The sequence below is a fragment of the Silurus aristotelis genome, assembly GCF_946808225.1.
Source record: "Silurus aristotelis genome assembly, chromosome: 2".
Classification (NCBI taxonomy): domain Eukaryota; kingdom Metazoa; phylum Chordata; class Actinopteri; order Siluriformes; family Siluridae; genus Silurus; species Silurus aristotelis.
In genome coordinates, this window is record NC_139575.1 from 10,417,325 (window position 1) to 10,432,612 (window position 15,288).

Below are 15,288 nucleotides of genomic sequence, written 5' to 3' on the forward strand. Positions count from 1 at the left end.
ATAAAAATATTTTTTCCCATGGTTCCCCCCCCCCCCCCAAGAGTTTATTAACAAATGAGAGTAACCTAAACATTTTTTAAAAAGCACTTAACAACAAATTGAGCAATTTCTACAATTTATTTGGCAACTTTGGAAAAACGAACCAAGCTACCGTAATTTCCGGACTATTAAGCGCACCCAAATATAAACTGCACACACTGGATTTGACAAAGATTTTTATTTTGAACATAAATACGCCGCACCGGTCTATAAGCCGCACCTGTCTACACTGAAACTAATGAACTTTCCACAGGCTTTAAAGAAAGACTGTCTGTTACACGGCTTTTATCTAAACAGTAGCCTACCAAGAAAGTCATTGTTCACTGTCTTCCTCCTTCCTTTCACAACTATTACTTTTTTTGGCATCGTCATGCGTTTAAAAATCACCATCGGTGAAGCTTTTCTCCCGATGCTGTGCAGCTCAGAACACAGGTGAAGTGTGGTTTTTCATGCCCGGTTGTTTTCAGCGTGACGAATGATTCACATTTCCTGTAGACAGTCCGAGTGAGCGGCAGATCAAACGTCAGAGGAACATCATCCATATTTATAATGTGGTGCGGCCCGATTCAGTGGGAGCGCATCTGATTTAATATACAGAGTTTCATTGGTTCACCTGAACCCGTTCAGCAATTTCATTGGTCTAATGTTATGGGGTTCAGTTTTTTGGCGGCTTGAAGCTTGTGAAACCGGGAAAAACCCAGGAAAAATCCATAAATTAGCCGCTTCGTTGTTTAAGCCCAGGGTTCAAAGAGTGGGAAAAAGTAGCGGCTTGAAAATACGGTAACTCAATTGATATAAAGCGGTTCATTCATAAATCCTTAAAATCGATGTCGAAGCACTATATATATATATATATATATATATATATATATATATATATATATATATATATATATATATATATATATACACTATACATAACTTACATAATTATACATAAATACACAAAAAAATCAAAATGAATGTATTTCGAATAAAAAAAAATTCTGAGATCAGCCAGTCAATTTAAGAAAACATGGTGACGTCACATTTTTTTTTTTCCAGCAACAAATCGATCCGCCTTTAGCAACTTCCTCTGAAATTTAGTTAACAACAGTGAGAGAAGGGGCAAACATAGGGCATGAGCAGCAGAGAGCTGAATTCAGCACAAATCACAGAACTCAAATAAGAATACTAGGAACTCGACGGTGATTATAAGTAAGATGATGCAGACACACAGACACTTGTAAAAAGGGAAGCCGTTACACCTTTGTGAAAAATGGGAGCATCACCTAGGAGTCACGCCATGTGTCTAACATCCAGTTAGCAGTGCTGGATAACAATGTTGCTCACACAAAATATTAACACTTTTGACAGTTTTGGCATGTTTACTTAGGGTGTACTTAGTTTTGTCGCCTGCTATTGACAATAACGAGTATATGTTGAGTTATTTCTAGAGGACAGTAAATCTGTAGCTATACAAGCTGCCCATTGGCTACTTTAAAATATATCTTTTGTAAGATAATGTGTATACAGAAAGCAAGTGCAGAGGTACATGAAAAAAAACAAACAAAAACAAAGATACAGGACAAAAGCATGTTTGAAAAAAAATTAAAAGTTAAATAAAGCATTATAATAAACTGATAATAACCTGCTTATCATATATCCCTTTTATTCTATATGACAGAAACCAAACAATACATCCTTAAATACTAGCGAGAAATCCGAAATAAATTAGTTTATAATCTTAATCTGGATAAAATCTATGCAAAAAGTTTAAATGAAACTTCCATGATTTTATTAATTGTTGATTTTCTTTATTATGTATTTCAGCAGCAGATTCGCTACAAATGCGTAGAGAAAAAAAACCCCCAAAATATAAAATATAAATGCGTGCTTCCGTGTTTTGAGACGCAAAAGGACCCTCATGTCACGTGACATGGGGCGAGTCGCCTCCAATTTCGCCTGATGTTTTTTAACACAGTCAATCTGCTTAGATTTGCGATAAACCTCTATTTTAAAATTATTCATCCTGTGTATTTAGTATATAGATCGATTTCTTAATATTTATAATATTTATAATAATAAAAAAATAATAATCGGAAACAAGTGAAAAACGGCACTTCATTCGGTTGCCTTGGGAAAAAAGCGCCAACTTCTACAGCCCGCGCTGTTTGTCGGTATATTTTTTTCCCACCAGTATTGTGGAAAGTCCCACCCCTGTACAGTAATTGGATAAGAGTCAAGAAACCCCAGCGTACTAGCGATTACCACAAGCCAATCAGAACAGAGAAGGCGGAGCTTGTCTAAAAACGGGTATGGGGAGTAATATCCCGCCATCAGAGTTGTCAAGTCGTTTATCCAGCGGAACGGCGCGGAAATCGTATTAGCCATAGTTTCATTGGACGAAGATGAAGAACCGGAGTGGCGTGTAAAAGGTTTGTAGCATGTCTGCGCTCTTCCTCTGGCAACTGGAGTAAGGGCGCAGCATGTCGCTCGGGTCTTTCCATATAGACTCGGCCGCCTGGGGCTTTCACCTGGCTCGTGTTCGTTTGGTTGTGGTGTGGCTGAAGTACAAATCGCGTGCACTTGTCTGTATTTGCGGCTTATGTAGGGTACAAAGGCAGTTGCTCGTGCGCCCTAGGTAGTGCACTTCACAGGGGAGAAAAGGTTATTTGGAACGTAGCCTTGGTTTCTGAACTATGGCGGTCCTACCCCTGAAAGTATTGGTCTATTAGTTTTGGAGGTAAAATTCCAACACTTCAGAGTTCTAGAGCTTCTGAAATATAAATAATAATATGGCAAATAGTATTAAATTATTAGTATTTAGAATGTTCTACTGGACTGCACTAAAACAATTATTCAATGATGCCCTCTGTTTCTGTGTTTGGGTGTGTTTTAAAGGAAAGCTTGCCTGCTCAGGATGATGCCAGGTGTGCAGGGAGAAGTAGCTGCAGGAGCTGGGGGGAGTCCAATGAGGAGGAACCGTCTGTCCCTTAAGTTCCTGCAAAGGAAAGAAACCAAGCGTGCACTCGACTTCACAGAGCCCCAGGCTGAGGAGGCCAAGCCTGCAGAAGCAGCAGACTCCTCAAGGTGGGAGAAGTCCTCCTACTCTACCTGCTTACCTACAGTGTGGAGAGAAATCGAATGATCCACTTAGAATACTTTCCAAATTGAAGTTCGTCATTAACATGTGCATCCGAGATTTATTCTGTAGTGAAATTCTGACTTTTTTTTGGATCACCTTCCTACATCACACACGATGCCGGACGAATACATACCGTCGAATGATTCTTCTGCTTAATGCAAACTTGGGTTACTTTCGTGCTGATTCAGGTGGATTTTTCCTCAAAGTTGACGTGTTAGAAGCAGGAAAAATGGGCAAGGGTAAGGATTTGAGTGAGTTTGACAAGGGACAAATTGTGACGTCTGGGTCAGAGCGTCTTGGTGTATTGATGCATGTGTGGAGCAAATGCTGGTCCGATCCAACAGATGAGCTCCTGTAGCTCATTTAATGCTCGATGGGTCAGGACTGTTTTGGCAGCAAAAGGGGGACCAGCACAATATTAGGCCCAAAAAAAAAAAAAATGAAAACAGCATTTTTAGATTGATCTACTTGAGAGCATTTATTCAAAAAGTTCAGTTTGAATGAAACAAACAGAAAAACATGCATATGCATTTTACCGTATGTAAATGTGGCTATAGTCTGAGAGCACCGACTGAGACCTACCTTTCTACTGAGAGTGATTTAGTGAAGGAAGATCTCTTTATTTGTACTTATCGCAGCTGTGATACAGTACTCACGGAGCAGAAAGGATTCAGGATTTTGCTTACAGCTAAACAATTTTGCGTGAAGTTGTCATTGTATCGTGTCAGCGGAAAAGACTTAAACAAAATGTGCTAATGTACTTCAATTCTAAAAACGGGCATGGAGAATGCGTTACTATGAAGTCGGGTGAAATGAGTGTATAATAGCACTCACCTCCTCATCTGTACGCTTTGCTCACCACTGTCCTGCTGGTTCTAAGTTCTAGCCTTAATACCACAAAATAATGAACATGGACTCAAAGCAGCTTTACACAGATAATGCGGTGATAAAGAATGAGTATGTTTGTTCTTTATAAGTGTAAGTTTGTCCCTAACGAGCGAGCAGGGGAAAAATTACCTGAGACGGCATTAAGAAGAAACCTCAAAAGGAACCAGACTCAAAAGGAAATCCATCCTCATCTGGGTGGCACCAAATGTCCATTGATGATGATGCAAACTGTAGTCCTGTGTCAGTGTAGCAGACTGCTGACATTAACTACAGTCCCAATCCATCCTCAAGCTGCTGTATTATGTCATAATTTCATGGATCGCCAGGCTGTTGATGAACCATGTATACTGCGTTGTGTTTGAGGCTCCCCTACGTTTGTGTTTGATTTCTTATTGATAGTTGAATGAAAATGGTGCTGACAATCTTTTTATTGTCATGTTTGAGAATGTTGGGATTATTCTTTGGTTAAACACAGTAACTGTACGACATCTAATACATAAACTAAACTCACTAAACATCTAACAAATACTTAAAAGATGGAACGTGTTTCCAGATATATTATACATTTTGACATGCTAGTGCTTAGATTTCAAAACTGTAATGATTTTGTTTCTGTAGCTGTGACCAGGTTGTGCCAGCACCGTGTCACTCACTTCCCTGTGGAAAAAGAGAGTGTCTTGTTCCTTTTGTTGGTCTTAACAATCTGGGCAACACCTGTTACCTTAACAGCATCCTTCAGGTATGTACCATTTAAACCACTAGGTTTGTCACGTAGACTATTAAAATCATTTGTTTTCTATTCAGATTCAAGCCACATTCGAGTTAAAATTTAATGAAAATCAGCTTGAAGGCAGGTCAGGAAGGACATGGAGTACAACACAATCAAGGGAACGCCCTTGATCTTAATCACATCACCTGTAACATGGTTTATAACCAGACACACATGGCTCTTTGTTTCCATTATCTTTATTATGCATTCAGAACCGGTTCCACATCCAAATATAATTGTCGCGCTTGTCGTGCGCACTGTGTAAACGTTATGTAATAATGTTGTGTGATGAGCATGCATAGTCAGCATCACACCATTGTGTACTCATCTGGGATGTCAGTTTGCAGGTTTATTTATATCTAAATCTGAAAAAAAAATGACTTAAAAAATTTTTTTTATTACTAAGAAACAAACATCAAAAGTTGTTTCATTGTACACAATGCACTGCCACCACATGATCGATTGGGTAATTGAAAGGGTATGGGATAATGATGTTGCTAATAAAGTGCCTGGTGCATGAATGTATGTACAAATTACAACTTGTGCAACATTCATTGTAGTGCGTAAAATCTAAAGCATTGTTAAAGTGCCACGCCTCATTCCTACATTCTTTTACAAGGTGTTTATCATGCTGGGGAAATGCCAAAGTCAATCTGACTGACACTTTTTAATATACATGTGTGTGTGTGTGTGTGTGTGTATATATAAAATATTCATGAATATATTGTGGCAGAATTAAAAGTTGAGCTCTTTTAAAACCACAAAAACTGCATTTAAAATCATGCTGCATTAAAAGATAGTACCATGTTGTGTTTTGCTTTTTGTTTTATTTAAATCCTTGCCATTACTAATGACCCGCTTCGTTGTTGCAGGTCCTGTATTATTGCCCTGGTTTTAAGGAAGCTGTTAATTCCTTGTGCCACATGTCTAAGCTAAAAGACAAACAGAAAGAGGATGGGGTTAAAAGTGAAGAGGTTTGAAATAATTCAATTCATTTATATTAGAGTTGATTAGACATGTTCGTGTGAGTAATGATACACTAGTCAGCAATTCCAGTTTACCTGGAAAAGATGTCACTGGAATTAATAACTAGTGTAATCCAATTTCTTCTTGAGGGTCCATCCCCCTGTTGTCTCAGCATTTTTTTTTTCTTTCTTCACATTCTTTTCCTGTTTAAAATCTACACCAGGATTTTTTAAAGGTTGTGAACATGTCTGCTGTACAAATAAAACTTTAATTAGTATTAGTTTAATGATGGTTAGGCCTGTTACTATTGATTATTTTTATAAATTAATTAGTTGACAATGTTAGGGCTTTTTTTTTTGTCTATAAACAAGTTAATAGGTTCTCCATGCACAAATGATATGCTCTAAAACCGCTTCCTATAAGTACAATCAAATAGTTTGGCGAATATTTTTATATCTGTTACAAGACTAAATATTGTAATAGTGCTCAGTTACCGCAACATTATTTTTATTTATAAATAAAGAATATTTAAAATGAATGTACAATTTCGCAACACCTACTATACAAACATATTTAGTGGAATATGACTAGCCTGCTCTGTTGTATCTTTTTGGCACCTTCTAACACGTGTTCATGTCTATAAACAGGGAGACTCGTCTGAAGACTCGATGCCTGTTCAAATGGAATTACTGCACAACTTCAAATGTTTCATATCTTCAGTGGAGCAGCTGCAGTCCAGTTTCCTGTTTAACCCAGACAAATATAACGAAGGAGATTTGGCCACACCCCCACGCAGGATTCTCAATACACTCAGGTATTAACAGTGCTGATTCTTAATGGATCATAATTAGGGTTGCAAATTTTCAAGAATGGGAACTTTTCATGGGAAATAAACTAAGAATTTACAAACTTGCCGGTTAGCCCATAACACGGGAACTTATGTTGAAACAAAAATCTTGCACTATAATCTTGTTTATAATCTTAAAACAACCAGATTTAAGGCAATTTCAGTTAAATATGCATATTCATCAATATCATGCAGGGCTACTGAGGCCACGCCCCCTTCATGCACTGTGCATTTCCCCTTAACATAACACATTTTGAATCCTGCACCCAAAATAATGTAAAAAAAGTTAAAATAAATAACATACATGTGCTGTGTGTAAACAATTGTGCAACTAAATTATACCAACAATAAAATCAGTCAAAAATGACATTCTTGTATTATAATGTATTAGTTTGCATGCATGGCAGCTTATGACCAAACAAAAGGTTTGTTTGTATATGATACTGTTTATATAAAATACTTCATATTTCAATTCCCATCAATTTTCATAAATTTAATGGCAAGTTTCCGGCTTGGAATATTTACAAAATTCCCCAAATGAGGTTCCCATAGAAATTTTCCAGAAATTGAACAGAAATGTTCCACCCCATTGCGACCCTGTGCTACAAAATGCTTATTTTATCCTTAAAAAAATGAAGTGACTCCCTCATGCATTCTGAACTTACCTTATTAGTTTAAAAGTTAATTTGATGATGGTCCAGACAAATTGGAATTCTTGGTGCTATATAAAACGGATCACGACATAATACTTGATTACTGTTATGTCCACCAAATGTAATTTTTTTTTTCCTTGAATGAGATTACTGAATAAACACTAATGTTGCATTTTGTACACATGCAGACAGCTGAATCCTATGTATGAAGGCTATCTGCAGCATGATGCCCAGGAGGTACTACAGTGCATCCTAGCATATATCCAAGAGGCCTGCGATACCATTAAGAAAAACCTTAGAACCAGCCATGGTGAAAAGCCAGAAGAGAGTGAGCACTTCACGTGCAGTGGGACAACACCACCTCCCCAAGAGGAAGAGGAGAACCCTGATGGACAGATGAATGGGAAAAGGAAGAGTGACACAGAAGTGGGCAATGCCAAGAAGAAGCCGAAATCTCAGAGCAAACACAAGAAAAGCAACGAGGAAAGCGGCCCTTTAACCCGCTCAAAGAGAAAGTCTTTCGGTGATGTGGCTGGGAATTTTGTCGGTGGTCAAAGGGAGGAGGCTGAGAAGGACAAGGAGGAGAAAGAGGGAGGAAGCAACGCAGAGGAAGTGAAGAGCGAAGAAACCGCAAAGGAGGCGAATAAAAGGAAGAAAAGGCTAAAACTAAACTGGCTGAAACCATCAGGAAAGCAGCCTAGCATTTTCTCTAAATTCCGCAGCATGGGTCGAATCAGCTCTCATGCAGGAGACCGAACAGAGAACAAGGACCAAGACACTGGCAGCTGTGACCCTCAGGGCCAGGGTCAAGCCACTGTCAAAAGTGAGAAGACTACAGAAAATGAAACAGAAGGTAACTACACACTAAACAAACAAACCCACTGACTCCTTGAGGAGTTAAATACTAGAGGTCAACCGATTAATCAACACCGATTGATTGCTGAAACTATCTGCAAAAATCAATACTGATCTGGCTTGCAATCCGCAGTCATTACAAAAGCGGCCCCTGGGGGTGAATCCTGTTTGTTTATTTATTTTTAACAAGTGAGACTGCGTGCTGCACGGAGAGCACCAGATTATATTTATTATTTGTAATTTATTAATTACATCATTATATGTAAATAATAACGAACAAGCCTAGGGTGGATAAGGGTGGATAAAGGTTAATAGAGGTCAACCAGTAGTGGATTTTGCTGGTGGATTTTGCTTTTTTAAGCAATTTTGCGTGTGATAAAGCTTTGGAACTATAATAAAAAGCTTAGTTTAAGCTGTATGGACCTGTGTGCTAATTTTTTCACAACACCTTTTCTTCTAAGAAACCCCAGAACTCCAGGGCTTGGATATGCTGAAGCAGCTGTTCCAGGGTCAGCTGGTGCTGAGGACACGCTGCCTGGAGTGTGAGTGCTATACCGAGAGGAGAGAGGACTTCCAGGATATAAGTGTACCAGTGCAAGAGGATGAGCCCAGCTGCTCAGAACCCAGTTCAGAGAGTGAGTTTTTGTTTAGACGTAAGAAAGTAAGATTTTTATTTTGTGACTGTTTGTCAATGATCAACATTGTGATTAGTTTCCCCAGACCCTAAGCCAGAACAGAAGACTCTGAGGTGGGCCATCTCTCAGTTTGCATCAGTGGAGCGAATCGTCGGCCAGGATAAATATTTCTGCGAGACGTGTCACCATTACACAGAGGCGGAGAGGAGTCTTCTGTTTGACAAGACCCCTGACATTGTCACCATTCACCTCAAGTGTTTTGCCGCTAGTGGTTTAGAGTGAGTTTGTTGAATTGTAATATTACAATTATTAATAATAAGGATTTAAAGTTTATACGTTTTTCAGATATTGACTTGAATTTTTTTTTTCCTAATCTGAATAGTACTGACTAGGGGTGTAAGGGTACTTGTATTAGAATCGAATTGTTTCGTTACAGGACTTAAAAAAAAAAAAAAATATATATATATATATATATATATATATATAAATAAATAAAAAAAAAATATATATATAAATATATATTTATATATATATTTATAAATATGAGTAAAGACAGGACATTAAAAATCAGCGTGTGTTGCATTGAAGGTTTTAATTTTGCCTCTATCACATTTTTTGGATAAAAATGTTTAAACAGAATTTCATTAATTAATTAAAATGCATTAATTGCACGTTAATAGTTAGTGCTAATAATTAGTCTTAATAGTCAGACGTAAACTATTTAATTTTCCATTTATTTAATTCAATCAATTCTTCAACTTAATTGATATAAAAGTATATTGCATAAATTTGATTTATTCTATTTTTTTTTTTTTTTTTTTTATAAAATACAACTTTATAGATTATTTAACCAAGCAGCCATTTGATTTAAAATAGTTTTAAAAATGTAAACAGTTTGATCAGCTGGTGGTAATGCAGTACAGCATCCTGCTGATTTGAAAAAAATTTTTTATAGCACAACTTGAACAGCTAATTAGATCATCTTTGTGTAAAATGAATGCTTTAGCCAATAAAACAATCGAATTCCTGATGTTTGAACAGGATGGACCCGTATGCTGGATTGTCAAAGGTGAACACGCCTCTCCTCACCCCCCTGAAACTCTCCCTGGAGGAATGGAGCACACAACCCTCCCAAAAGCACCATTACAGGCTTTTCGCTGTAGTCATGCACAGTGGAGTGACCATCAGCAGTGGCCATTACACCACCTACATCCGCATGATGGACCTCCACCGCACCAAGCTAGAGCTTCAGGCTCAGGAGGAGAGTCAGAAAGAAGACGACGGAGAAACAAAACTGCTCAAGAAGGAAGAGGTTTCACCACCTGACTACAACGATGGCGAGGTGTCCTTCAGCGTGAGCTCCAAACCACAGAATATGACGAGTCTGTCGAGTAAAACCGGCGGAAAAAGATCTACAGAAGGAGTCGGTTTACTGGGAGGTCAGAGAAGCATCTCAAACTACGAGATCAGCACCAGCAAGCAAGCTACTACAGAGAAAACCACCAACGTGCCAGCGTACGCCGGTTCTCCTGTGCAGAACGGAGCGGTGAAGAAGGAGAACGATGAAGAAGCAGTGAAAGAACACAGTCAGGTCAGCTTGGATACGGCTTTACAGAATCTTATGGACTACGAAGGGAAGTGGATGCTTTTTGACGATTCCGAGGTGAGGCTGTTCGAGGAGGAAGAGTTCCTACGTGCATGTTCTCCTGAGAGCTGCGCCACCTCTACACCATACCTCCTTTTCTACAAGAAAGTCCCAGGAGAAATGAACTAAAGGACAGCCAGACCAAATCTTTAAGAAAGATCTTGCTGAGAAGGAACTAGCTGAAGACGAGGTCCAGGTTGGAAGGAATATTCCAGGGATGAAAAGTTATTCTCAGACACATAATGAGAATTTCAACACAGTCACTGCAGTGATGAGGTTGGACAGGATGCACGTTGGTTCTCCTGAGCAGAACAGTGTATCCCTTTAACAGCTAATATTTTCATTCTACAGGGTGTCCCGGGAAACATAGCAAGCATATCACACATGACACTGCTGAAAAAATGGAAGACCAATGCAGAAGTGGACGTCCAGTCAAATGCGGTGCGGTCATACACCACATTCATACAAAGTATGAAGACTTTTGTATAGACACCCTGTATTTTGTAACCCCCTAATTTCTCTCTTTATATATAAATACATTTTTTTCCCCTTTATTTTATTTTTTTTGTTTCTTTCCCCTCTACATTCCCCACATTAATTTTATCACCTCATTTTTCAAAGGCCCTTTAATTATGCACCTTGGCACCAACTGTAGTGCACTTAATGTCCTGTAAGCCTTTGTTGTTCACACACTGGTTTTTATACGTGGATATATATATATTTTTTTTAAGTTCGCTTTTGTACATTTTTGTTTTAATCTTGATTTTATTCTTGAAAATTAACATTGCATTTTAGGGTGTAAATATACCATAGTATAAAATGTAGGCTCTACTTTGTGTAAAAGCTGTAACAAAAATCCAGCTCTGAGCAGAGAAGAGCTGTTTATAGGAAACTGCAGGAATAGAGAAGTGTATTTTTGTAGTGTTTTTTTCCCCCTCAATGCCATTTCTATGTTTTGAGATCTGGACCGTGTTCTTCACAGCTCTCTACATTCAGTGGAACATGCCTGAACTAAGCTACATTTTGAGTCAGATGTGGGATAAGATCTAAACCGTTTGAATAGTTATAGAAGAACGAAGCCACATGCTGACATGGTGTCAAAGCTAAAGACAGTATCTATAAGCAATAAATATTTTTCTTCTGCTTGAGACATCTACGCGTACAAAATAAAACACAGTTTGATTATATCCGGGAGCAAAAATGCTTTTCTATGTTCAATGACTTTTTGTAGATTCTTTTGTACACTCATTAAAACACCAGCATATTAAAAGTCACAATTGTGCTCGTATCCATGAACCAATCTGTTTGACGTTGTGCATTAAAATATTTATTTAGTAAAATATTCAAGGTAAACAAAAGCTACATAAAATTATTCAAATGTTTGAAACATTTCAATAACTAAACATATGTGTAAAAAAAAAAAAAAAAAAAATGAGGGAAAAATATCCATGATAAATAATGGTACGTGTTTTTTTTTTTTTTTGCTTGCTTTTCATTCAGATTAAATAGTAAACTTTCAAAGTCGTACCATTTTGTGATAAAATGTTAGAAGACACAGTAATAAAAAAATGCACACCATATATTAAATAGAGTTTTGACACAGGCTGAAAGAGTGTAACAGGTCGTCCCTGTAAACCCATACAAAAGTGGAATGACACTACTATAACACTTAGCTTAGTTTTCTCCGTTCTGGCAAAAACACTGATTTCTTTTTTTTCTCCCCAAGTAGAGTTGAATATTTACAAACAAATAAATTAAATGCCAGCTGTCTCGTCTTTCTCACAAATCAAGCTTGCGGAGGCTCATTCTGCTAAAGGAATCTCTGTTGAGAGAAGGGGAAAAAAAAAAAAAAAAAAAGACATGGTTTAGATGAATTCTGTTCTGTACAGGGTTGATGATGGCCTGCATTATTCAGTCTTGCTGTAGGTCCATTTAGTCAAAATTCCCACCTAAATTACAATGAATACAAATGTTAATTCGGATGTTCTACCTTGTCAAGCTGTCCGTTTGCTGCTTGCCAAATAAGCAAAACAAAAAACGCTCATCAGAAATGCAGTGTAAACGTCAGTGATTTGTAAATGTCTGCATTTATCGAGTCAAGAGCCTAGATATAAACTGGTTTAAATGTTGTGACAGGAGAAAAGCCAGCTGTTCATAGGATTTTATTTCCCTACTGCGAGGGGGACAATATAAATAAGTGCAATTAATGAATCTTCTATACTTAGAAAAATATATGATGATGCATAGCCTCTTTTTTTTTTTAAGTACAGATTTCAGTACTAATCAGCATTTAATTTGTCTGTGTAATCAGCATAAGAACATGTTCTAGAGGCAGCATCTTTTAATCTTCTCAGGGACTCACTCAAACTAGAGATAGTCGATATTTGCTGTGGAAAATTGGTGACTATGATGGAGATGCCGATTTCAGACGCCAGCATGTACGCCTTGATATACACCAGAAACATTCACCAGGTGCGAGCTTTTCTCACTATACAATTACGGCGTAGGGAAAAATTTTTTTTAAATGAAAATTACGAGAAAACAAAGAAATATTATTAATGCATGGGCTCTTAGGACTGGCGTAAATTAGTGCACTGTAAAAAATAAAACAAATGTATGCGGTGGTCTGGAAAATATCGTCAAATATTTTCTTTCTTAATTTCTGTTTCACTTTTATTCCTGCCACAAATACACTCCTATACTCGATGAGGCATTGTTTACTAAAAAAATATTAACACGAATGCATAACCTTGCCCGGGCATGAAATATTAGTTCTGTCTTATAACAGTCTGACAAACAGCAGCCTAAAGATAAATATACTCTTGCTCACAGCCAATCTTACATGGTACATTCATTTCAGTTGAGGAATAACCGCACTTTTCAGAACTACATACAGTAGGGAATGTAACCGTGTGAAAGGTTTTCCCAGGCAGCTTTGTTTGGCAGTGTGTTCTTCATGATGTCTGGTGAGATATCAACTCTTCCTTTCCTCATCAAGTAAACCAAATTCAAACTCTAGATTATTGCCATCTCCTGGATATGCCAGATAATGTAACTGCTTGCCTCATAATGCTTCATAAATGTGTGTGTTTGATCTTAGAAAAGCTTCAAATCAATGCAGCACTTTTGTTTTACTAACAACACATCAGGACAGACTTCACACCAGAAGATCAGATGGCAGAACTGGCTGAGATTATTATTTTTTTCAGCCATTCTTTTCTTGATGAAAATCACATCTAAGTTGCTCTGGAAAAACGTGTCATGTATAAATGTAAACCAATCTCTCCTGTTCTTTTTAGAAACCCTGCTGTCTACAACAGTGTAAATATTACACCTTCACAGCTTGTTACAACAAGTCTGGAATATTGTTATGTTTGGTTCTCTAACCTGTGAGAGTTAACCTGGAGTACAGGCTTGTAGAGCTGTGGGATCTTCCTGTTAATTAGCGGCTGCAGAGCTTCCTTCAGCCTGTGGTAATTTCTCTCCAGTTCCCGCTGATATTCCTTTTGGTCAGGACCTATCAAACTCTTGTTTTTGCGGAGGGCATCTTCGCACCTTATAACGAACACGTACAAAAAAACTCAGTAGCTGATTTTAAAGTGATTCTTCACAAAGTAACACAATTAAAGATATTTAGTCATTATACCTTTTGGTAAAGTCTTTAAAGCAGAGTCTGAGCTTGTTGTGGTGTCTGTAGAGTTTTGGATCACTTGGGATTTCAGACAGGAAGACCTGAGCCACCTCGAGTGGACCCTGGGGAACATGTACATCAAGTGAGGAAAAATACTGACTAGATACCACCAGTGTGCCGTTATTCTGACAGGATGAGTGATTTTCCAAACAATTTAAAAGTCGTCCCCCATCCATATATATATATATTTTTTTTTTAATACACATACATTTCCAGCAGTAGATTATTTTTCTCCTACAGCTACAATTTTAATCACCTGGTTGACTGTGGTGCCCACTGACCCCTGCAGCACCATCTGTAACATCTTGGCATCAGCTGGATCCTGGTGTGTGGCAAAGGCCAGTTCCTGTGTCTTCTTCTGCATGTCCTCAATGGCCACCTCAATGGGCATGGAGATGATCTAAATACAAAGAAAGTAAGGGGAAAAATGACATAATTAATGAACTGACTTCACTATATGCGACGGTTCTACAGGGTGGACAGGACGGTTATACTCGGGTTGTACCTCCTCCTTGTGAATGATGTTGATGCGGGTTTTGATGTAGGGAAAGGCGTTGCTGGTGGTAAGTATGGTTTTGCGTTTGTACTGCTCGTGCAGATCTCCGTGTGCGCGGCCGTCTAGTGTGAACGGCGTGCAGTAAACAAAGCGCCGCAGGTTGTAGTTCTTGTCGAAATATGTGATGCGGTCCTTCATCTCGTACGTGTCGAAGTACGGTTCCACGTACGTGATCTGAACGAAAGCCTGTGACAAAACGCATCATCCATTTAGCACACAGGGATGCACAAATATACAGTACGCTCTAGAATTATTAGTAAAAAAACTAAAATTCTATATTATATTATATATGAACTATTATATTTGTTAAATATTATAAAATATTTATAATATATAAATAATTTACCCCACTTTGAAAGGTTTTTATTTATTTATTTTTACATCGAATAACAAAATCAACGGCTTATAGATAAAAAATTTGCCAAAGTCAAGGTTTTGTGTCAAGCATTACAAGTGATTTAAAGAAGCCAGTGTATGACATCTAGCCTATTTATAGCTCACTTATGTAAGAGTTATCAGGAGATGGATGCACAGGCTGTTCTGTGCATACAAACAGGTTCTAAGTTTATACAAACATCTGCATTTAACTCAATATTAATACTACTGTCTACCTGACC

General features: G+C 37.8%; 2 protein-coding genes across 35 annotated transcripts in view; one reads left to right on the forward strand and one right to left on the reverse strand.

Moving 5' to 3' along the window:
* The first annotated feature begins 2,143 nt into the window (after positions 1 to 2,143).
* usp1 (ubiquitin specific peptidase 1) lies at positions 2,144 to 11,709 on the forward strand. Of its 2 annotated transcripts, none has more exons than XM_083566826.1 (9): positions 2,144 to 2,764; positions 2,923 to 3,111; positions 4,673 to 4,793; positions 5,696 to 5,797; positions 6,437 to 6,603; positions 7,478 to 8,142; positions 8,606 to 8,779; positions 8,856 to 9,057; positions 9,821 to 11,709. In XM_083566826.1, the coding sequence occupies exons 2-9, from the start codon at positions 2,942 to 2,944 to the stop codon at positions 10,551 to 10,553; spliced, it is 2,334 nt and encodes a 777-aa protein (XP_083422952.1). In that variant the 5' UTR covers positions 2,144 to 2,764; positions 2,923 to 2,941; the 3' UTR covers positions 10,554 to 11,709. The 2 variants fall into 2 exon arrangements, with proteins under 2 accessions (XP_083422952.1, XP_083422951.1); XM_083566825.1 differs by having other exon boundaries at positions 2,144 to 2,456.
* Positions 11,710 to 12,129: 420 nt separating this feature from the next.
* The window catches only part of dock7 (dedicator of cytokinesis 7), a 63,187-nt gene continuing 60,028 nt past the window's right edge, over positions 12,130 to 15,288 (reverse strand). For 32 of the 33 annotated variants that reach the window (XR_014537355.1, XR_014537356.1, XM_083565231.1 and 29 more), the window contains 5 exons: positions 14,621 to 14,857; positions 14,372 to 14,515; positions 14,071 to 14,177; positions 13,812 to 13,979; positions 12,130 to 12,246 (listed from right to left, as the gene is read on the reverse strand). Coding sequence is in view for 30 of the 33 variants with exons in the window: in XM_083565231.1 (XP_083421357.1) it covers positions 12,204 to 12,246; positions 13,812 to 13,979; positions 14,071 to 14,177; positions 14,372 to 14,515; positions 14,621 to 14,857 (699 nt within the window). In the remaining 3 variants the exon portion in view is untranslated. Of the gene's footprint in view, positions 12,812 to 12,913; positions 13,980 to 14,070; positions 14,178 to 14,371; positions 14,516 to 14,620; positions 14,858 to 15,288 lie in introns of all 33 variants that reach the window. The other variant, XR_014537354.1, reaches the window with a different exon arrangement.